Raw genomic sequence first — 25,265 nt, 5'->3', positions numbered from 1 at the left:
GGACTTTGTCTCCTCTTGCACAGTATGCGCAGCAAATAAAGTTGCTCACTCCAGACCTACTGGCCTGCTCCAATCACTGCCTGTGCCCGTTGCCCCGTGGCAACATGTCGCTATGGACTTTGTCATGCATCTTCCTTCTTCTGCGAGTTGCAGTGTGATCTGGGTGGTGGTGGATCGATTTTCAAAAATGTCTCACTTCATTCCCTTGACCGCCCTGCTGTCTGCTACGCGATTGGCTGACCTCTTCATACAGCACATCTTCCGTCTGCACGGCTTGCCCCTGCATATTGTCTCGGACCGAGGGGTCCAGTTCACCTCGAAGTTTTGGAGAGCACTCTGCGGCCTCCTCGGTGTAAAATTGGACTTCTCTTCGGCCTATCATCCCCAGTCAAATGGGCAAGTCGAGAGAGTTAAACAGATCATGGAGAACTATCTTCACCGTGTTCCAAATTATTATGCACATTGGATTTAAGTGTCATAAACATTTCATTATTCGTTTTTCAATTCAACTGATGGATGGTATTGTGTCTTAGGGCTCTTTGGATCATTGTAATCAATCTCAGACACCTGTGATTATTAGTTTGCCCGGTGTGCCCAATCAAAGGAAAACTACTTAAGAAGGACGTTCCACATTATTAAGCAGGCCACAGGTTTCAAGCAATATGGGAAAGAAAAAGGATCTCTCTGCTGCCGAAAAGCGTGAAATAGTGCAATACCTTGGACAAGTTATGAAAACATTGGATATTTCAAGAAAACTTAAGCGTGATCATCGTACTGTAAAAAGATTTGTGGCTAATTCAGAGCACAGACGGGTTCGTTCAGATAAAGGCATAATGAGTGTCACGGACACAGGGTATGTGGACCCACTAGGCCGCTCCACCGTAGCGGGGAGGCAGCTGACCAGGTCACAGTCTATGCAGAAGTCAATGGCAGACAGTAATGCTTGGGTACCTGAAATTGTCCGGGTGGTGGCTGTGGCTTCAGTACGGATGGAGGCAAGTGTGGCAGGTGGCGCCAGATGTGGCGGGCAGTATCTGATGAAGCAGAAGACACTTGGCGTGGCAGATGACACTTGGCGTGGCAGATGACACTTGGCGTGGCAGAAGACACTTGACGTGGCAGAAGACACTTGACGTGGCAGATGACACTCCAACGCTGGTAGGCACAGGAACTAGAACAATACGGAATACAGGAACGGTAAAAGGGCACGGGTAACAGCTGGAATGTGAGACACTAAGGGACCATTGCGAGACAGACTGGGAAAGACTAACAACGCTCAGACAAGGATTAGAAGGCCAGGGGCCTTCTTATAGACCAGGAAATCGTGGCAGTTGATAGTGATGATGATTTCCTAATTGCGCGCGCTGGCCATTTAAGGCCGGGCGCGAGGGTGCGCGCGCACCCTACGTGACCCAGCCGGACGGAGCGGAAGTGAGCGCTGGCATCTCCTAGGAGGGAGACGGAGACCAGCTCACAGATCCATGGCTGCGGGCCGTCGGGAGGTGAGTAAACCCGACGGCCCGCGGCCATGGACGCTACAGTATCCCCCCTCTTACGCCCCCTCTTCTTGGGGCCAGAGTGAGAGAGGAACTTTTTAATAAGAGCAGGGGCGCTGAGGTTCTCTTCTGGCTCCCAGGACCTCTCCTCAGGACCAAAACCCTCTCCAGTCCACCAAATAGAAAGTCCTTCCTCCTACCCTTTTGCAGTCCAGGATCTCCTTTACCTCAAATACATCAGAAGGACCGCTGGGAGCAACTGTGGAACTAGAAGTCTTGCTGTAGCGGTTCAGAACCACTGGTTTCAGGAGGGAAACATGGAAGGAGTTAGGGATTCTGAGGGTAGGAGGCAGCTGCAGCTTATAGGAGACAGGGTTAATTTGTTGCAGGATCTCGAAAGGACCAAGGAACCTGGGAGCAAACTTGTATGAAGGCACCCTCAAGCGAATGTTCCGAGAGGACAGCCAGACTTTAGTCCCAGGAAGATACTGAGGCGGCTCTCTTCTCTTGGTATCTGCCTTTCGCTTCATGCGATCCACCGCCAGCAAAATAGAGGTCCGGGTCTGTTGCCAGATTTGCAGGAAGTCCCCATATGCAGAGTCAGCAGCGGGTACCTGAGATGAAGTTGATACAGGAAAAGGAACTCTGGGGTGTTGACTGTACACAATGTGAAACGGAGTGGAAGTGGTGGACTCACTTGTGTGGTTGTTGTAAGAAAACTCGGCCCATGGAAGAAGCTGTACCCAGTTATCGTGCTGCGAAGAGATGAAGTGGCGGAGATAATTTTCCATGATCTGGTTGATCCCCTCAACTTGCCCATTGGACTGGGGGTGATAGGCAGAGGAAAAGTCCAAACTCACATCCAGGAGTTTACAGAGGGCTCTCCAGTACTTAAAGGTAAACTGGTCGGAGACAATGTGAAGAGGCAAGCCATGCAAGCGAAAGATGTGCTGAATGAAGAGACTCGCCAGTCGGAGAGCAGAGGGTAGGCCGGTCAGCGGGATAAAATGTGCCATCTTAGAGAACCGGTCCACCACAACCCAGATGGTGTTGCATCCTGCTGAGATAGGAAGGTCTGTGACGAAGTCCATAGCGATGTGCTGCCAGGGGGCACTGGGTACAGGCAGAGGTTGAAGCAGGCCGGCAGGCTTGGAGTGAGTCACTTTATTAGAGGCACAGACCATGCAAGCAGAGACAAAGTCCAGAACATCCTTAGGTAGCGTGGGCCACCAAAAGTGACGAGCAATCAGGTCTTGGGTTTTATGGACACCGGCGTGCCCATCTAGTTTAGAACTGTGTCCCCAGCGGAGAATTCTTTTTCTGTCTGCCAACCGAACAAAAGTTCTCCCCGGAGGGATATTTCTAAGCTGCAGAGGATTGTCGTCTGAAGGGACTCCACCATGTCTTCCGTCTCAAATGATCTAGACAGGGCATCGGCCCTCACATTCTTGTCAGCGGGACGGTAGTGGAGCAGAAATTGGAAACGGGTGAAGAACAGTGACCACCTGGCTTGACGAGGATTCAGTCTTTGAGCGGACTGAAGGTAGGTGAGGTTCTTGTGGTCGGTGAAGATCAGGATGGGGTGAGCAGCGCCCTCCAGAAGATGTCTCCACTCCTCCAGGGCCAATTTTAAAGCCAGTAGCTCCCGATCTCCAATGGAGTAATTGCGCTCAGCAGAAGAAAACAGTCTTGAATAGTAGACACATATAACTGCCTTTCCTTTGGAGCTCCTCTGGAACAGAAGTGCGCCTGCACCAACAGAGGAAGCGTCCACTTCTAGTGAGAACTGCCGAGATACGTCAGGGTGATGGAGGATTGAAGCGAAGTGAAGGCTTTCTTGAGGCTAATGAATGCGGACTCTGCCTCTGGAGTCCATACCTTGGCGTTCACACCCTTCTTGGTAAGGGTAGAGATGGGGGCCATCAGAGAAGAAAAGTTCAGAATAAACTGCCGGTAGAAATTGGCGAAACCCAGGAACCGCTGTATGCCCCTTAGGCCTTGAGGACGTGGCCATTCCAGGACAGACTTTAATTTCTCAGGGTCCATCTTAAGGCCTTGATCCGAGATGACATAGCCCAGGAAGGGCAAAGACCTCTTTTCAAAGGTGCATTTCTCTAACTTGGCATACAAGCGATTCTCTCTTAGTCGCAGAAGAACTTGACGAACATGCCTCCGATGGGTCATCAGATCTGGGGAGAAAATTAGAATATTATCGAGATAAACTACAACACACATATAGAGGAGATCTCGGAAGATATCATTAACGAACTCCTGAAATACTGCGGGAGCGTTACACAGGCCGAAGGGCATCACTAGCTATTCGTAGTGCCCATCGTGGGTGTTAAATGCCGTCTTCCATTCGTCACCCCGACGAATCCGGATTCGATTATAGGCCCCCCGCAGATCTAGCTTGTAAAAATTTTTGGCTCCTCGTATGCGATCAAATAGCTCGGATATGAGTGGCAACGGGTATTTGTTCTTGACCGTGATCTGATTGAGACCACGGTAGTCAATGCAGGGTTGGAGAGATCCATCTCTCTTTTAAACGAAGAAGAAGCCTGCCCTGGCCGGGGAGGAAGATTTTCGAATAAAACCCCTTTCCAAGTTCTCCTTGATATAGGCTGACATCGATAAAGTCTCTGGCAAGGAGAGAGGATATACTCGTCCACGGGGAAGAGAAGCATTGGGAACCAGTCCAATGGGACAGTCATAATTCCGATGTGGAGGCAACGTCTCAGCCTCTCGTTTGCAAAAGACATCCGCAAAACTGGCATACTGAGAAGGTAGATCGGAGAGTGACTGAGGCAGAGGGGGCACAACAGGACGGACTTGTGACAGGCAATGGCTGTGGCATCTGGAACCCCGTTGAAGAACCTCTCCAGAATTCCAGTCGAGTGTCGGGCGTGTAGATGGAGCCATGGCAGACCCAGCAGGATAGGATTGATAGCCTTAGGTAGTACCAGGAAGGTGATCTGTTCTGAGTGAAGAGCTCCGACCCGTAGTGTCAACGGCTCAGTGATGAGCATGATCGGATCAGGCAACGGTAGACCATTCACCAGGTTTTGTACCAGGAGTGCACGAGGTACAAAACGCTGAGCAGGAGAGTGGTCAGTAAGCCAAGGTCAATAACAAGCAGAGGATCAGTAGTTCAAGCAGCAGAGCCAGGAAACAAGCAGAGCAGAATCACAGGCAAAGGAGGAACAGGAAAGGCAGGTATAAATAGACAGTGGGCGGGAGCTAGCTCCGTCTGGTCAGACTGTGATAGGCTCTCCCACTCCTAAGCTTGCCATCCTGAGTGGTGGAGGCAGTTCACATCAAAACAGAAGCTCTGGGAGGCTATTCTGACATCCTGCAAAGATATTCAAGCAGAAACTGTCCAAATACTCACAAATTCAATGGATGCAAGAATTGTGAAAGTGATATCAAAGAAGGGGTCCTATGTTAACATGTAACTTGGCCTGCTACGTTTTTTTTTATTGAAAGAGCTTTTGATTTCTGTAAATATGACCTCCTGATGCTGCAAATTCAACAAATTACCATTTTAGTTCTCTTTACACCCTTTAAAATGTTTTGATCTCTGTTGTGCATAATAATTTGAAACAGTGCATTTTGAGTTTTTTACTTCTAAAAAAAATCTGTTATCATTAGGAGATTTGTTCAATAAAATTTGCATTATACTCCAATGGTTGATGGCTTGAAGATTATACTGACTGTCATTTGCATCGACTATTTAGGAAAATCAGCGAAAAATAACATTTGCGTAATAATTTGGAATGCGGTGTACGTCACTTTGTTTCCAGGCACCATGATGATTGGGTGCAGTTGCTCCCGTGGGCAGAGTTCTCCTATAACAACCACACCAGTGAGTCGACCACTTCCAGTCCATTCTTCATCGTCTACGGCCAACATCCTCGTATACCTCTTCCTGTTTCTACAATGTCCCAGGTGCCTGCAGCCGATTCAACCTTCAGGGACTTTCTACTGATATGGCAAAAGACCCAATCTTTTATCCTGTTGGCGGTGGTGTAATGACGGGGTAGGGAGACAGACAGGTGAGCCCTAATCTACCCGCCACTCAGTCCCTGCCTACTTGCAACGACCCGTCCTAGGCAACGGGGTACAACTGGGCGACGGTCCCTACGCTCAGTAAGTGCACGACAGACAAACAGACAAGGGTACACAGAAGCTAAGGGAAACGGGGCAGCTGCCCACGGAGACACCGTGAGCAACGAGTGTAGTGAACGAGCCGAGTCAAAACAGGAGTGCACGAGGTACAAAACGCTGAGCAGGAGAGTGGTCAGTAAGCCAAGGTCAATAACAAGCAGAGGATCAGTAGTTCAAGCAGCAGCAGCAGAGCCAGGAAACAAGCAGAGCAGAATCACAGGCAAAGGAGGAACAGGAAAGGCAGGTATAAATAGACAGTGGGTGGGAGCTAGCTCCGTCTGGTCAGACTGTGATAGGCTCTCCCACTCCTAAGCTTGCCATCCTGAGTGGTGGAAGATGGAGTCAGTCTCACAGACATACAGTGAAGGAAATAAGTATTTGATCCCTTGCTGATTTTGTAAGTTTGCCCACTGTCAAAGACATGAACAGTCTAGAATTTTTAGGCTAGGTTAATTTTACCAGTGAGAGATAGATTATATTTAAAAAAAAAAAGAAAACCACATTGTCAAAATTATATATATTTATTTGCATTGTGCACAGAGAAATAAGTATTTGATCCCTTTGGCAAACAAGACTTAATACTTGGTGGCAAAACCCTTGTTGGCAAGCACAGCAGTCAGACGTTTTTAGTAGTTGATGATGAGGTTTGCACACGTTAGATGGAATTTTGGCCCACTCCTCTTTGCAGATCATCTGTAAATCATTAAGATTTCGAGGCTGTCGCATGGCAACTGGGATCTTCAGCTCCCTCCATAAGTTTTCGATGGGATTAAGGTCTGGAGATTGGCTAGGCCACTCCATGACCTTAATGTGCTTCTTTTTGAGCCACTCCTTTGTTGCCTTGGCTGTATGTTTCGGGTCATCGTCGTGCTGGAAGACCCAGCCACGAGCCATTTTTAATGTCCTGGTGGAGGGAAGGAGGTTGTCACTCAGGATTTGACGGTACATGGCTCCATCCATTCTCCCATTGATGCAGTGAAGTAGTCCTGTGCCCTTAGCAGAGAAACACCCCCAAAACATAATGTTTCCACCTCCATGCTTGACAGTGGGGACGGTGTTCTTTGGGTCATAGGCAGCATTTCTCTTCCTCCAAAAACGGCGAGTTGAGTTAATGCCAAAGAGCTCAATTTTAGTCTCATCTGACCACAGCACCTTCTCCCAATCACTCTCAGAATCATCCAGATGTTCATTTGCAAACTTCAGAAGGGCCTGTACATGTGCCTTCTTGAGCAGGGGGACCTTGCGGGCACTGCAGGATTTTAATCCATTACGGCGTAATGTGTTACCAATGGTTTTCTTGGTGACTGTGGTCCCAGCTGCCTTGAGATCATTAACAAGTTCCCCCCGTGTAGTTTTCGGCTGAGCTCTCATCTTCATCAGGATCAAGGATACCCCACGAGTTGAGATTTTGCATGGAGCCCCAGATCGATGTCGATTGACAGTCATTTTGTATGTCTTCCATTTTCTTACTATTGCACCAACAGTTGTCTCCTTCTCACCCAGCGTCTTACTTATGGTTTTGTAGCCCATTCCAGCCTTGTGCAGGTCTATGATCTTGTCCCTGACATCCTTAGGGTATGTTCACACGTAGTCAACCAAAACGTCTGAAAATCCAGAGCTGTTTTCAAGGGAAAACAGACCCTGCTTTTCAGACGTTTTTTTTACCAACTCGCATTTTTCGCGGCGTTTTTCGCGCCGTTTTCGCGGCGTTTTTTACGTCCGTTTTTGGAGCTGTTTTCATTGGAGTCTATGAGAAAACAGCTCCCAAAACGTCTGAAAGAAGTGTCCTGCACTTCTTTTGACGAGGCTGTATTTTTACGAGTCGTCGTTTGACAGCTGTCAAACGACGACGCGTAAATAACAGGTCGTCTGCACAGTACGTCGGCAAACCCATTCAAATGAATGGGCAGATGTTTGCCGACGTATTGGAGCCGTATTTTCAGACGTAAAACGAGGCATAATACGCCTCGTATACGTCTGAAATTTGGCCGTGTGAACATACCCTTAGAAAGCTCTTTGGTCTTGCCCATGTTGTAGAGGTTAGAGTCAGACTGATTAATTGAGTCTGTGGACAGGAGTCTTTTATACAGGTGACCATTTAAGACAGCTGTATTTAATGCAGGCACCAAGTTGATTTGTAGCGTGTAACTGGTCTGGAGGAGGCTGAACTCTTAATGGTTGGTAGGGGATCAAATACTTATTTCTCTGTGCACAATGCAAATAAATATATATAATTTTGATAATGTGATTTTCTTTTTTTTTTTTATATATATATATATATATAATCTATCTCTCACTGGTAAAATTAACCTAGCCTAAAAATTCTAGACTGTTCATGTCTTTGACAGTGGGCAAACTTACAAAATCAGCAAGGATCAAATACTTATTTCCTTCACTGTAGGAGCAGGTGCAGACTGATTACCCACGGGCGTCGACACAGAAGCTGTGTCTGGCAGATCCTTTACAGGTGGACCGCATGAAGAGAAAGGCAGATACAAGAAGACGGGCGCCTCCGCAGTTCCTTCCAGGGACTAAAGTCTGGCTGTCTTCTAGGAATATCCGGCTGAAGGTGCCGTCGTGCAAATTTGCTTCTAGGTTCCTTGGCCCCTTCGAAATCCTGCTACAGATCAACCCGGTATCCTACAAGCTGCGGCTCCCCCCTACCCTCAGGATTCCTAACTCCTTTCACGTCTCCCTGCTGAAACCCGTGGTCCTGAACTGCTACTCCAGGACTCCTAGCTCCACAGTGGCCCCTGGCGGCTCATCGGGGACTTTCGAAGTAAAGGAGATTCTGGCTACCAAGAAGGTGGTAGGATGTACATTTTATTTAGTGGATTGGAGGGGGTTCGGTCCAGAAGAGAGGTCTTGGGAGCCAGAGGAGAACATCGATGCTCCTGTCCTCATGAGGAAGTTTCTCTCCCGCTCTGGTCCCAAGAAGAGGGGGCGTAAGAGGGGGGATACTGTAACGTCTATGGCCACGGTCCGTCGTTCGGTCGTTAACCTCGACGGCCGTGGCCATGGACAGCTTATCTTGTTGCAGCGTCGTCCTCCTGTCAGGCGCCGGCACTCACTTCCGGACTCAGAGTGTCTCTGGCCTTAAAGGGCCAGTGCGCGCATTTTTGCAGGAACTCTGCAATCTAGCCCAGGATGCCCTTGGCTATAAAAAGGGCTCTGCCCTCTTGCTCTTTGCCAGAGCGTTGTTCGTTACCCATTGTTTGTCGTGCTTATGGTCTCCCAGTGTCTTCCAGTTTCCCAGTGTACCTTGCTCCTGTATCCTGTATCCCGTATCCTGTTTCCGTTCTACCTAGTGCTATTGCTGTGCTGTGCTATTACCGTGTTGTGCTACAGTCTACACTTGATCTGCTACGTCTCACCTGACGACTGCCCGCCGCCTGGTCCTGGACGTGCCTGCCTCGCTAGTGCCTACGATTGCCTCAGGTACCCTCGCTGAACTAATTGAACTCTATACTTACCTGTTTGGCCAGCTGCCATCCCGCTACGTGGTACGGCCCAGTGGGTCCACACCCCGCATCGTGACAGAAGCGAGTATAAAGAAAACCAGGTGTATGAACTCTGGCAGTTTGTGAGTTATAGAGTGCATTTAGAAAGGTACGTAACCGCCCTGTTATATTCAGTCTGTCCAGCACCATCTTCAGTTAACTCCATTTAACATTATCGTAGGCTTTTTCTGCATTTAGTGCCAATAGACTTGGTTTTTACCCTGACTGAGGATGGTAACGCACCCTGTCCAGTACCAACAACACCTTTCTCAAGTTGGTGACAGCTGATCTCCCTTTAATGAAATCTACTTGGGATGAACTTGCTAAACTAGGCATAAAATGAGCCAGTCGATAAGCCATTGTTCTGGACATAATTTCAACAATTTGGTTGATGAGCGAAATAGGTATGATGTCGGATCTGGTTTTAAGAGAGCTTTTACATGAGCTTGTTTCAGATTAGAGTGAATGGTACCCCTGGAGTTCTTGAAAGAGGTAATATGAGACAAATGTATCCGTCCCTTGGCCAACCATGCTAACAATCTGCCAGACATTTCTAAAACAGAACAAGTCCGCCTCAAATTGTGACCTATGCAAACTTTCCCTCCTATCGAACTACAGCTCTTAAGAGCTTCTAGCCATCTGCCAGTTAGATTTATGCACTTCCGCAGCTAAGGAAACAAAAGTAGAATAGTCTGCTCGTAATTTAGCATATTGTTCCACCACCCTTTTTTTAATCAACATTGCGTAAGCCATAATCTATATCTTCAGTATCACCTAAGCAGTATTCCAGCACAGTGTTGGATCGGATCTATGGCCCTTATTGTCCGACTTGAATTCCAACCATCCCCCCTGTACTAGCTCTACAAATTTGTAATCTTTAGTGAAGAAGGAGGGAAATTTATGGATGAAACCTACACCTTTGGGATACAATGTCTGGATCTCAACCGGGACTGGGGCATGATCTGAGACTATCAAGTCATGGATTGTCGTATCTCTAATCCTCTTTGTCAAGTGATCATTTGTGAAAATGTATTCCATACGGGACAACACGTAGTGGGCATGGGAGAAATGAGTGAACTCTCGACCATCTGGGTAAAGTATCCACCAGGCATCTGGGAGCCCCATAACTTCCAGAAAAGAAGGAAGAATCGTTTTCCAAGTCCTTGGCAGTATATTTTTGTTCATTACTTCTCCTATCTACACTAGGCTAAAGAACAGTATTCAAACCCCCACTACAATTAGCTTAGTCTTATCCGCCTAGATCGTCACACACAAATCTTGAAAAAAACAAAGCTTATTTGGGCCATATACTTTGTAAATACTAAGCTGTTCTCCCGCATGTTCTATTAAAATGTAAACCCATCTACCTTTGGTGTCTTTGGTTTGTGATTTCAATTAAAAGGTGACATTCTTATGAATCAAAATCATGACCCCTGCTTTTGACCCACTGATCCAAATTTGTGTCCGACCCAGAGCTTCTCCATTTTATAAAAATCAGCTTCTAACAGATGGGTTTCCTGTAAGAGGGCTATATCGGCGTGTAGCCGTTTTAGATGCCCCAGAATCTTAAGTCATTTATTTAGGGATTTAAAGGGGCTTTTTCACCACATTATAAGTGCCCTATATTGTACATAATATGATCGGCGCTGTAATGTAGATTACAGCAGTGTTTTTTATTTAGAAAAACGATCATTTTTGACAGAGTTATGACCTATATTAGCTTTATGCTAATGAGTTTCTTAATGAACAACTGGGCGTATTTTACTTTTTGGCCAAGTGGGCGGGGTACAGAGGAGTGTATGACACTGACCAATCAGCGTCATACACTTCTCCCCATTCATTTATACAGCACATAGCGATATAGCTATATCGCTATGTGCAGCCACATAAGCACACTATAACGTTACTGCAGTGTCCTGACAATGAATATACATTACCTCCAGCCAGGACGTGATGTGTATTCAGAATTCTGTCACTTCTGTAGCGTCTCTGTGATATTTACAGCAAGGCAAGCGTAATCTCGCGAGATTACGATGTAACCTGTCATTTCAAACGAGATTACGCTTGCCTTGCTGTAAATCTCACAGAGACATTACAGCGCCGATCACATCATGTACAATATAGGCCACTTATAATGTGGTGACAGAGCCTCTTTAAGTCCCTTCACATTTCAGGAAATTACCACCATAATGGTGCATGGTAAAACGGGATAATTGTACCCCCTACAACCTAGCGTTCAATAAAGACTAATGGTGAGCTATAGAATAGTGAGGTTTGGCCTACACTAGAAAAACAGATATACATTAAGGTACCTGCATCAATATAAACAGCCAAAAAGAGACAGTGCAATAAAATTCCATCACACACATAATAACACAGCAAAAGACCAAAACATAGGGCACAACGATTACAGAGCATGCACATCGCTGTAAGGACTGTTTGTAATGAACAAAAACTCAGCGAGTCCTCACTTTTTTCTGGCATGAGGAGGACACTCCATTTCCGTCAGGCCAGAAACTCCAACATAACATTACTATAGATGGGGCCTGCGAGGCATCACAACAGTACCTGCTCAGGTACACCTCACACGGCCGTGTTTTACTTGTAAGGTATAATCAAAATAACTAAAGTAAATAAAGAAAGCAGTAGGGGCTAAATACCGAACAAATAGTCTCATGCAATATGACAATATGATATTGAAGGTCTGCACCAGAGAAGTGTCAGTGAAAAAGTTGGGAATGAAACAGAGAGAAGCATCACATACTCACAACCCGCCGGCATGTTTATCTAGAAGCGACGATACCCAATCTGGTGATCTGCATCTTCTCCATCGTGGTGATCCTTGTTCTCTCTATCAGCATCTACCTCTTATAAGATGGTTGTTCCTCATTTTTCCCACTTATTATCTAATTTCCCACACAACTTTCAAGAGCCTCAATTGTCTCATCCACTGATGCGAGGAGGATACATTCTTACTCCTATGATAAACTCGGACAGTTGCCGGGTGTTGTTGTTGAAGCTGGATCTTCGCTTGATAAAGCACCGTACAAATTTTGCTGAAAGCCTGTCTCTTCTTAAGACTTCTTCCTAAGAAGTCTTAAAAAAACATTCTTCTCATGCCTCTAAGTTAAAGGGGTCGCAATAGTTTTCTATAATGGCTACCTTGTCATTGAAGTCAAGAAACTGAACTTGGTTCTGGTACTGTATTTATGTACTGAGCTTGGTTGTGGTGCTGTATTTATGTACAGAGCTTGGTTCTGGTGCTTTATTTATGTACTGATCTTTGTTCTGGTGCTGTATTTATGTACTGAGCTTTGTTCTGGTGCTGTATTTATGTACTGAGCTTTGTTCTGATGCTCTTTATGTACTGAGCTTTGTTCTGGTGCTGTATATATATATATATATATATATATATATATATATACTGAGCTTGATTCTGGTGCTGTATTTATGTACTAAACTTAGTTCTGGTGCTGTATGTATGTACTGAGCTTAGTTCAGGTGCTGTATTTATTTACTGAGCTTTGTTCTGGTGTTGTATATATGTACTGATCTTGGTACCGGTGCTGTATTTATGTACTAAGCTTGATCCTGGTGCTGTATTTATACACTGAGCGTACGGAGCTTGGTTGTGGTGCTGTATTTTTGTACTGAGCTTGGTCCTGGTGCTGTATTTATGTACTGAGCTTTGTTCTGGTGCTGTTTATATGTACTGGGTGTCACGATCTGTGGGTATGTGGACCCCCTAGCAGCTGGCCAAGCAACAGTGTACCAAGTCTATACTAAGTCCAAGCACACGGGTACATGTAATAGTCCAGACAGTAGCAGCGGCTAGAGCACAGATGGTACTTTGATGGCAGGTGATGCAAAACATGGCAGGAGGTACCATGCATGGCAGATGACACCAGATGTGGTGTAAGACAGCAGGCATAGCAGATGGCACAACACGACTCCAACACTAGAGAGGGCACAGGAACAAATACAGTATGGGATACAGGTAGTAGGGCATGGGAATAGGATACGACTAAGGAACCATTTGCAAACAACGCTCAGACAAGGAGTGAAAGGGCAGGGCTCTTTTTATAGTTCAGGGTGATCTTGGAGTAATTAGTTAATTCTTAACATGTGCGCATGCTGGCCCTTTAAGGCTGGGGATGAGCTTGCGCGCACCCTAGTGGTCACTGCAGGACAGGACGGCCGCATGTGCTGGCATCTCCGGGGAGGAAGATGTCGGCAGGCTGAAAGGGGTCTGCGGTATGCGACCGTTACAGTGAGCTTTGTTCTGTTGCTGTATTTGTGTACTCAGCTTGGTTCTGGTGTTGTATATATGTACTGAGCTTTGTTCTGGTGTTGTTTTTATGTACTGAGCTTTGTTCTGGTACTGTATATATGTACCGAGCTTGGTTCTGGTGCTGTATATATGCACTGAGTTTAGTTCTGGTACTGTATATATGTACCGAGCTTTGCTCTGGTGCTGTATATATGTACTGAGTTTGGTTCTGGTGCTGCATTTATGTACTGATCTTGGTTCTGGTATCACACAACATTTTTGGCATACAGTTGAAGCATGTTTTTTACTGAATAATGCAAAAAAACGTGTTCTGCCATAAAAGGATCAGAATATCTAGACAGTTGGATCCTGTTGCCTCAGACTGTTACAACAATGATCAAATGCAGCCTTATTATATATGTACTTTGATATGTTTTTCTGATTTCAACTCAAAGTTATAAAGTAAGTGATAAGTGAACCCACTAAACCACAGTTCATAGGCTTCACAGTTCTTTTGCCTTCTCCAGCTCTCGGTCAGGTGGAAGGTGATGCAGTGTGAAAGATTACGCGCTAATCTCCTTGCTCTATGGCAATCCACATCTATTTAATCCTTGTGTGCATTGCAATGAAACTGGCAGGGATGATTTCATACTAAACCACCTACCGAGCCAGTTTGTGGCATAGCACACAGCCTCCAAGACAGTAGTTTAGGAGGATGTTCAGTGGTGCACTTCGTGCCCATTGCCGTCCAACTTATATATTTTATTTTTACATCCAAAACTCTGCGGTGAATAATTACATAGTTACATAGTTGATATGGTTGAAAAAAGACACAGGTCCATCAAGTCCAACATGTAATCCTACCATGTTCATCCAGAGGAAGGACATACAACCTATAAAGTGGATGCCTATTGCCCCATAATGGGGGGAAAAAATTCCATCCGGATTCCAAATATGGCAATTAGAATAAATCCATGGATCAACGTCCCATGTCCAGAATCTAGTACTCATAACCTGTAATATTATAATTTTATAGAAAGGCATCTAGACCCTTTTTGAACTTGTTCAATGCATAAACCATCACAACTTCCAGTGGCAGCGAGTTCCAAAGTCTCACTGCTCTCACAGTAAGGAATCCCCGTCAGTGGCGTAGCTATAAAGGTCGTAGTTGCAGGGCCCGCAGGCCCCCCTCGCCACACTAACGCAGACTGCAGGGCCAGGCTGCCTATTTGGCAGATGCCGGAGCACGTAGTAGGCTGCTGCTACCCACCCACCTCTTTATCCCCAGCTGCGGGCCCTGCCCTGTAGCCTGACACATTTCCCCTCCCTGAGCACACTTGACGGACCCTATACTAAGCAGCCTGCTGCAGTCCAGCCAGTCAGTGTGGGTCATACTGATTGGCTGGGCTGCACTGCACTAGGCTGTGTACTACAGCAGCCAGCATGTAGACTGTGCATTGCATAGGGGGGAATTGTCATGGTTATAGCAGCAGGAGGTGCCTCATGAGTCGTGGACTTACCTTTTCAACCCCCCCCCCCCCACCCGGCCCCATCATATTACATCTTGTTGCCCCTGCTCTGCATAAGCAGGTATTTCCAGCCACCCGCCCACATTCATCCTCGGGGGACAGAGCGCCGGCAGCATCACGGCTTCACAGAGCTGAGCAGAGACATAGTCAAACTCAAAGGTAAGAGCCAGGCAGCAGCATATGAGAAAAAAGTGTGTCCCCAGTACTTTGCACAACAAAGCAAATATAGAAAATATATATCCAAAGAAACTACTGTCTGTTATGCCCTGCATGGGGAACTATAAATCCAAGCATACCTGTAGGCTTTCAGGATCAGCTCTGAGTTGTAGTTCTCCTCACCAATTGTATTCAACAAGTATTTTATTACTTTCTTGAAGAGGTATTCCTATTTACAGTATATGCCATAAGTACCACCTATGGGATCCTCACCTATCAGCAGAACAGGGGTCTACTGACCCCTGTCCGCCAATTCCTGCCAGCTGTAATCTCCATATACTTCAGTGGAGATATGGCTGCACGCAAGCGCAGCCACCTCTTTATTAACACGTATGAAGAATATAGCAGCTGAGAATTGGCGAATGGGGGGTCAGTGGACCCCTGTTCTCTGATAGGTGAGGATCCCGTAGGTGAGACCAGCACTTTTTAGGCATTTATGGCATATATCCTATGCATATTCCATAAATGCCTAAGATAAGAATACCCCTTTAACCCCTTAACGATGAACAACGGATATATCCGTCACAAGCAGGTGCTAGTTCCCACATCGTGACTGATATATTAGTCTCTCGTGGGTACTGCCAGTGTACCTACAAGCATAGACACAGCCTGGCTCCTGCCGCACCTGCCGAAATTGTAGAGAACAATTCTGTCAGTTTAACCCCTTAGATGCCGCAGTCAATAGCGACCGCGGCATCTAAGGTGTTTGACGGAGGTAGCTCCCTCTGTCACCCCATCGGCACACTCGCAACACGATTGTGGCGCGCCGATTGATTAACATGGCAGGCGGGGGCCTAACAAAAGCCCCCAAGTCTGCCAACAGTAACTGCCTAATAGGCCATTCCAGAGGCGTGGCCTTATGGATTGCCTGTCAGTTTACACTGACAGTCAATAATGCTTTGATATACTATTGTAAGTGTACGAAAGCATTCTATCTGCAATCAGAAGACCGCATTGTGAAGTCCCCTAGTGGGACTAAAAAAAAATAATTCAAAAACAGTTAAAGTTTATTAAAAAAAAGAATGAAAAAACGTGGTTTTATTTTGTTTTTACTGTAATGTTTTTTTTGTTTTTTTTTTAAGTGTGAAAAAATACACATATAAGGTATAGCCGTGATCATAACTCGAACAATAAAGTTAACACATTAATTAAACCGCCGGGTGAATGGCATACAATAACACTTAAAAAAACAACAGAAAAATAGCTTTTTCTTTTCATTCCCCCCCCCCCCCAATAGAATAAAATAAAAGTTGATCAATAAGTCCCATGTACCACAAAATAGTACCAATGCAAATTACACTTTGTCCTGCAAAAAACAAGACCACATATGGCTATATAGATGGAAAAATAAAAAAGTTACGGCTCTTGGAATGTGGTGATGCAAAAACAAAATCTTTTTTTTTTTTAAAAAAAGAGTATTATTATTGTGCAAACCTAGCGAAACATAAGAAACTATATTTATTCGGTATCGCCGCTTTCGTGCTGAAAAATCCGCAAGATAATACAGTAGCAGCAAAGTGGATGAGATTTAATCACATCTCATCCACACGCTGCGTAAATGACGAGCGGAAAATCTGCTCAGAATTTGACCTGCGGTGCGATTTTTAATCTGCAGCATGTCAATTGTAATATTTTTTTCTGGGTTTTCCCCATTGAATTCAATGGGGATGTAAAACCTGCAACAAATAGCAGATGGTTTTTTTTCCGGCGGAAAAGCAGCGATTCAACGACGAAAAATAAATAAATCTTATACTTACCCAGAATTCTGTGTTTCTTCATCCAGGCCAGCCTCCTGGGACATCCCATGTGACTGCTGCAGCCAATCAGAGGCTGCACCGGTCATATGGGATAAAACGTCATTCCAGGCGGCCAGCCTGCAGGACGGCAGAGGGACGCGTCACCATGGCTATATAAAAGTATGACTTTTTTTATGTTTAATTTTCCCCAGTGGACATTCCGTTAGAAAAACTGCACCACAATTTGGTGCGTTTTTTTGTCCGGAATTCCCTGCTCCGCAGCATATCCGCCCTGTGTGAACATAGCCTAACTCTGTAGAAACACTGGGGGTAGCAACAGAATAGGAAGTGTGTGCGCAAAAATGAGTCATGACTGGAACTTGGAAGAAATCGAGAAGAGAAGGGAACGAGAAGACGTCACATGTAAGTCATTGGATGTAACTGTACTATGCTCTGTATTCACTGTGTAGAACTGGTATTTGACACTTATTGGGGGCTGCATTATTTAGAGGTATGGGGGGGCGGTACAAAGCATATGTCTTTGAGTTTGTGCCCATGATCTTTTCTGACCGTAGCAACGCCTCTGGCTGCTAATGCTGCTTTAATGGGCCACTTAAGAAACCCAGCGATGCAGCTGTAAGTTACAGGTGGGCCACAGACATCGGCCATAAAGAGAAGTTGCGGGGAAGGAGGGGCCAAGCTGAATTTTTGCACCAGGGCCCATGAGCCTTTAGCTACGCCCCTGATCCCCGTCTATGATGAGGATGAAACCTTTTTTTTCTCTAGATGTAGAGGATTACCCCTTGCCATGGTTACAGGCCTAGGTTTTAAAAGAAACATTAAACAGATTTCTGTACTGTCCATTCATATATTTGTACATTGTAATTAATTCGCCCTCAAGCCGTCTTTTTTCTAAACTGAATAACCCAAAGTTTGATAACCTTTCTCGGTACTGTAATCCACCCTTTCCATTGAGGCCGGTTTCACACGAGTGTGTGCGTTTTGCACTTAACAGCTCCGTGTGTCAGCCCCGTATGATGCGCGGCTACGTGATTTTCGCGCAGCCGCCATCATTATGACACTCCGTTTGGATGTTTGTAAACAGAAAAGCACGTGGTGCTTTTCTGTTTTCATTCATAGTTTTACAGCTGATGCGCGAATCACGCGCGTCCCACGGAAGTGCTTCCGTGTGGTGCGCGTGATTTTCACGCACCCATTGACTTCAATGGTTGCGTGATGCGCGAAATACGCACAAAGAACGGACATGTCGTGACTTTTTCGCAGCGGACTCACGCTGCGTAAAAAACACGCAACTGTCTGCACGGCCCCATAGACTAATATAGGTCCGTTGGACGCGCGTGAAAATCGCGCGCATTGCACGGACGTATATCCCGTTCGTCTGAATAAGCCCTAAAGGATATGTACACCTTTTTAAGCATTTTTTATTAAATTAATGCACTTAGTGTTTTTATGCAATTTTTAAAATCACTTTTATTCAATTTTGTTTTACTTTTTAAGATACAGCTTCTCTGTATCCAAGATGGGCAAGGAAGCAGCACTCCAAAAATGTAAAACGATTTATTCACCACCACATCTCAGTGCAACATTTCACCCTCACAACGAGGGCATTTTCAAGCCTTGAGAATGCCCTCATTGTGAGGGTGAAACGTTGCACTGAGATGTGGTGGTGAATAAATCCTTTTACATTTTTGGAGCGCTGCTTCCTTGCCCATCTTTTGTACTGACTTAGAGGAGAGGTCAGTCCTTTTGAAGCTCTGCACCCGCCAAGAGGTCTTTTGGCTACAATGCTTTTCCAGTTATCTGTTTTTCTTTGCTTCTCTGTAGCCTGTATACAGAGCCGGCCTTAGGATAGATGGCGCCCCATGCAAAATGATCTTTCAGCGCCCCACCCCATCATTAAAAAGAAATGCCCCATAAAAAAGTATAATGCCCCTTTAGTGCCCCCATACAGTATAATAATAATAATATTTAATAATATAATATATTACAACCCCTTCAAGGACACAGTATTTTGTCCTTTAATTGTGCCCACAGTATTATGCCCCCCTGTAGTACCCCTACACCGTATAATGTCCGCTTAGTGGCCCCCACACAGTATAGTGCCCCTGTAGATTTTGCCATACAGCCACCCTGTAGACAGTGCCATAATCCCCCACCTCCCCCTTGTAGACCGTGCCCCAAACAAAAATTATACTCACCTAGGCCCCGTTTCCACGACGAACTGAGCTGCTCCACGACGGGATCCTTGCGTAGGCCGGCGTGATCCTGTAGCCTAGTACAGTTTTCCAACCTTTTCGGACTCGAGGCAGAACTGGCAAAATAAAAATTCCTCAGGGCACCCCTACCAAAAATTGTTTTGAGAAAGACAGAAAACGGCTAAAAACAAGCACTACACTCGTAGGGTATATTTACACAGCATTTTTTGTAAGGCCAAAAAAATCGGCCTCAAAATTTCTTCAGGAATTTTGAAGCAGATTTTGTATTGACAGCGTTGTTTGACCTTTTTTTTTTTTTGCGTTCTTTTTTAAGCCGTTGAAGCTACTGCAAAAAACGCAGGCAAAAAACGCAGGCAAAAAAGCACCAAACGAGCGCCACAGGTATTTTCTGCCTCCTATTAATTTCAATTGGACGTCAGAGGTGGAAACCACTTGAAGACCATCAGCCCCCCACGCTCAGTAATATGACTATCAGCCCCCCCACTCACAGTAAAATGACCATCAGCCCCCCACCCATAGTAAAATGACCATCAGCCCCCTACTCTCAGTAATATGACCATATGACCAAGCTCCTGTCGTCTGTGTCCATTTATGGACAGTGACATCATGGCTTCTCCTGGAGTGGAATTCCCAGTCACAGCGTCTACAACGCTGTGGACGGGGATTCCGCTTCAGGAGTTTCCCCTGATGTCACTGTCCATATATGGACAGAGAAATCAAGCGGAGTGCTCCAGGAGTGGAATCCCGGGCCACACGGGGATTCCGCTCCTTCAGGGAGCTAGAGTGGCGCTAGTAGATAGTAGAGCAGGGAGATACCTCCATGTTATACTGCCGTCGCTACCGCTGTGGCAGCCGCAGCAGCCGCTAGCGGCGCTGACGCCCATGGGGGAGCCCGGAGCGGGCGCCCTCATGCTCGGTGTCGCCACTAGCAGCCTCTATGGCTGCTACAGCGGTAGCGACGGCCACCGAGTGAAGAGGCGCCCGGGCGGGAATGCGACTGCTGAGTCGCCGGGCCCGGGCGCTTCTGAAACAAGCAGGGGAAGAGAGCCAGTGCAGCTCCCCCTTCCACCTGCTGGAGTGATGCGCCCTATGCAAAGGCACTGGTTGCACACCCCTAAGGCCGGCCCTGCCTGTATACATAGAAGCTGTATCATTCTGTCCAAGTCGATTCCTTCTGTTCAGATGAACTGACGGCTTGATTGAAAGCAGGTCCTACCTGTCTCTGGCACACAGGATCCAGCTAATAATGATCATATCGAAGTACATAACTTAGATGTAATCATTATCAGCCGGTCCCGGCGATATCAGCGGGCTTGGCCGTCATACTTCTAATGTGTATGGCCAGCCTAACTGTTAAGAACCCTTCCTATATTGATGTCTGAAAAACCGTTAGACATAATGAATGTCCCTTGTTCCTTTGTAAAGTCCTTGGAAAGAATAAATTATGTGCCAGTTCTTTGTTATGACCATACATACAATGCATTCTGAAAGCCTTCTGCCCTTTTCAGTTTTTAACATTTTGTTATGTTGAGGCCTTGTGCTAAAGTAAAAAAAAAAATCAAGTTTTCCCTGTCATTCTGCACTTAATACCCCATAATGACAAAGTTAAAACAGAATATTAGAAATCTTTGCTAATTTATTGAAAAGGAAAAACTAAAATATTGCATTGAGATAAGTATTCAGAGCCCTTACTCAGTACTTAGTTGAAGCACTTTTGGCAGTGATAACAGCCTCCAGTCTTGTTGGGTATGATGCCACAAAGTTTGCACACCTGGATTTGGGGATTTTATGCCCATTCTTCTCTGCAGATCCTCTCAAGATCTGTCAGATTGGATGGGGACCGCCCGTGGACAGCCATTTTCAGGTCTCTCCAGAGATGTCCGATTGTGTTCAAGTCAGGGCTCTGGCTGGGCCACTCAAGGACATACACAGAGTTGTCCCTAGGCCACTCCTATGCTGTCTTGTTGGCGTGCTTAGGGTCATCGTCTGGTTGGAAGGTGTACCTTTGACCTAGTCTGAGGTCCAAAGCAATCTGGATCAGGTTTTCATTAAGAATATCTCTGTACTTTGCTCCATTCAACCTTCCCTCAAACCTGACCAGTCTCCCTGTCCTAGCCGCTGAAAAATACCCCAACAGCATGATGCTGCCACCACCATGCTTTACTGTAGGGAAGGTATTGGGCAGGTGATGAGGAGTGCCTGGTTTCCTCCAGACATGACACTTAGAATTGAGGCCAAAACGTTCAATCTTGGTTTCATCAGACCACAGAATCTTGTTTCTCACAATGTTTGAGTCCTTTAGGTGCTTTTTTGAAAACTCCAGGCGTGCTTTCATGTGTCTTTTACTGAGAAGAAACTTCTTTCTAGCCACTCTGCCATAAAGCCCGGATTGGTGAAGTGCTGCAGTGATAGTTGACCATCTGCACCCAGGATCTTTGGAGCTCAGCCAGAGTGTCCATGAAGTTCTTGGTCACCTCTCTTACCAAGTCCCTTCTTCCCCGATTACTTAGTTTGGTGGGGCGGCCAGTTCGAGGAAGAGTCCTGGTTGTTCCAAACTTCTTCCATTTAAAAATTATGAAGGCCATTGTGCTCTTGGGAACTTTCAGTGCAGCAGAATTGTTTTGTACCTCTCTCCAGATCTTTGCCTCCACACAATCCTGTCTCTGAGCTCTGCAGGCCATTCTTTCCTCCTCATGGCTTGGTTTTTGCTCTGTCAGCTCTCCCTACATAGACAGGGTGTGTCTTTTCAAATGATGTCCAATCAAATGAATTTACCATAGATGAACTCCAATCAAGGTGTAGAAACTTTTCAAAGATGATCTAGAGAAATGGGAGGCCCCCAGAGCTAGATTTCAAGTGTCATAGCAAAGGGTCTGAATATTTAAGTCTGTGCGAAACGTGAGTTTTTAGTGTTTAATAAATTTGCAAAAATGTCTAAAATTCTATTTTGTCATTATGGGGTATTAAGCTTAGAATGATGGGGAAAAACGTAACAAAATGTCAAAAAAGTGAAAGGTTCTGATGACTTTCTGACTGCACTGTATACTTATACAAGTAGATGAGATCGCCTCTAAGGCGGGTTTTTTTCAAGATGAACAAGCCTAATTTTTCTAGCCTCTCAATATAAGAGACACCCCCCATACCATTTTAAAATCTAGTCACCCGATCGCTAGATAATTACATTACATCCAGATTATTTCAGAAAGGGGCAATTTTAAATTTATTATTATTCAAGTAGTTGAAAAATATTTTTGGGTTATTTTTACTTTTTTTGGCAATGATTCTGTCTGTTTTACACATCTTATCTCTTTATAACTATTTAATGCCTTGTAGATACCGTCTTGCATTAGTAGTTTAAACGCTTTCATTTTTTATAATTTATTGCTTTCCTTACACATTTATTTAACCACATTGCTTTCCTCTTGTATCTAACTTCATAATGTAGCTTTAAAGCAGTCAGAGCTCCATTTTTCTGTTACATGGCTCTAAATTTCCTGCTTTTTTTCAAATAGTCATAGAGTAGAACAAAATCTGCCTGCAGCCAGCACTAAAGGGAGCTTACTGGATATGTATTTGTACAGGTCCCATTAATCTCAATAATAAATCTGTATGCGTTAGGCTCCTAATCTCCCTCTAGTGGTAGCTGCAAGCAGACAGAATTTTAGCATTTAACACTGTGTAAAAGAAAGCCAATAATTTGGAGCTCTTTAAGAGCAAAATGGAGCTCCAACCTCTGTAAAGATATATTCTGAAATAATCAAAATATAAATTTAGATCGAAAAAATATATATTGTGTTTTATGGTGGATATTAAAATATGTTTGATGACTCAACGTATAATGTTCATTGTAACACGTGGTATTGACTATTAATACATAAAAGAAAAGTTATTTGTAGAAAGGAAGTGGCAAAACAAATCCTTTTTATCATGCCTAGCTATTAAAGGACCAAGAAAACTCATTAGTTACAAAACTTAATTTTTCTTAATGCATCTCCTTAGCAAACACATATAAGGTTAGGGGGCATAAAATGGTTAATTATATTATAACCAGTACATACAGTAATATCATCTCTAACAACAAATGTATTGTATGAAATTGTTCCAGGACATTGCTCCACCGTTACCAGAGAGAAATCGTTATCTAGATGATAATGATGAGCAAATCTATGCAAAGCCTAAAAAAGCAGCAAATGGAAATCCATATTCTGCAAGTAATAACAAAGATGTTCATTATTCTCTTGTAAAAGAAACCCAAATCAATCAGAAGAATATTGTGAAGGAGAATCCTCAAAACGTGCTTTATTCTGAGGTTCGGTTGGACCACAGTTTACCCTCAGCTCTCGGGCACTTACAAGGCTCATCACAGTCCTTAAGCCAAGACGCACTTAAGGACAGTAGGAAACCCAGACTGATCTCCAGCTTGAATGAACATTCAGAATGTGAGGTTCTGGAGATGAGGTTTGCAACATCTATACAGACAGTTAACAGTAAAACATTAAGTGGTCCATTCTTACATGCTAGGGCTGATAACCCCAGCAGCTCATTTTTGTTTCCTACTGTGGTATCCCACTCTGAGGCTGAGGACACTTATGAACAAATACCATTTATTGATCCCTGCTACACGAATGAATACCATATGGTGGACAAGATATCCAACTACTCCATGTGTACTACAAACACTTTTGATCAGATTTCCACACGGACATCTAAGGAAGTTACTTCTAGAGAAATTAACAAGAAAGTGGCCCATGCAAGTACTGCACAAGACAATCCATATGAAACAGTCTCAAGAGATTTTACAAAGCTAGCGGTGAGAAAACAGAATGTTGCTAAGGTATGTCTATTCTTGATTATTTTTATCCTTTCTTAAGAAAGATAAACTATATACCTGGGAAGTTTGACAGATCGTGGTAAAACTCCTGTATATCTTACACTGCCGGGTTACTTCGGCTTACACTATTTGATGGCATCAGTCCTCTGCAGTCTATACTGTAGGCAGGGCCATATACTGTTGTTTTGCACTGGCATAATATTGTCTACCTCTGAAATCAGCAGTGCCCTACAGTACCCAGTCAGGGCCAGCCTTAGGAATGAGCGACCTGTGCGGTCACACAGGGTGTCTCACCTGTTGCTACTTAAGGGGGCACCACTGAGCTTGATGGCCTGGGCACTCAGAGCTTGCACCTCCGATCCCCACTTTGCGCCCAAAGCTATGGAACGGCAGCTGCATTTCCTAGTTTATTGCTTGAACAGTATAATTTAGACAACGGTCTGGCAGTATTATTTGGGGCATTACGGCAATCTGATTTGGACACTGTACAATTGTATTATATGAACACTCGATGGCAAGGAGGGAATCAATAGACATTACTGCACAGAGCACCAACCAAACCTTCGGTCCAAGTCACTTCATAAGAAAAAAAACAACTACTTTGCATAAAATCATGTAGTTACTAAAAAAAAAGTCATATTTAACTATACAAGGAAACAGAGTAAATTCAGTTGGGGAATATTACATCAATACCAACTATACTAATATTATGTTTCTTACTTTTTGACAGGTTGAAAAACACAAAAGGTTCTTTTTTGGGGACAAGAAGAAATAACTGCATCTGAAGAATTACTTTTGAAGAGAAATCATGTCCCACCCCGACGTTTTGTTTTTATATATGTTTTTTGAAGTATTAGAGATTGAGATACCGGTTTAAAATATGTGTGTTTAGGAACTTCACTCAAGAAAACCAAAGCCCATAGTAAGGGCGCTTCATATGTTAAAAACGTAGCTAAAGGGGTTAGGTATTATGATAAGCTGTTCATTCTTAAATTGGTTGTGCAAATTTGTCACAAAGCAGTTATGCATCCCTCAGACTTTATTCACAGAACAGCCCCTTCCCCAGGATTTACACAACTGTACTTTAAAGTAGAAATCTTTACTGAAGGAACCCCCACGTAATAATATGTGAGGTGCAATGAGGCTGTGGTAACACGGAAAATGATAGCCTTGCTTCAATAGCCTATGGCATCGTACATAGGTCAAGCAAAATTATGGGACCTCAGTAGTAGAATCACATGCCAGTTGGGCTGTAGGTGACAGACGTCACGGTGTAGCTCTTGACT

At 44.8% G+C, this 25,265-nt stretch overlaps 1 protein-coding gene across 1 annotated transcript in view; it reads left to right on the top strand.

Moving 5' to 3' along the window:
• Positions 1-25,265, top strand: part of LOC142750423 (uncharacterized) — a 44,277-nt gene extending 19,012 nt beyond the window's left edge. Inside the window, exons 4-5 of the mRNA XM_075859425.1 lie at positions 23,254-23,982; positions 24,710-25,265. Of these exons, the coding sequence (XP_075715540.1) occupies positions 23,254-23,982; positions 24,710-24,754 (774 nt within the window). The 3' untranslated portion in view covers positions 24,755-25,265. The remainder of the gene's footprint in view (positions 1-23,253; positions 23,983-24,709) is intronic.

This window comes from Rhinoderma darwinii, chromosome 3 (genome assembly GCF_050947455.1).
Source record: "Rhinoderma darwinii isolate aRhiDar2 chromosome 3, aRhiDar2.hap1, whole genome shotgun sequence".
In the NCBI taxonomy this organism is placed as follows: Eukaryota; Metazoa; Chordata; class Amphibia; order Anura; family Rhinodermatidae; genus Rhinoderma; species Rhinoderma darwinii.
This window is presented reverse-complemented; position numbering and strand designations above follow the sequence as displayed.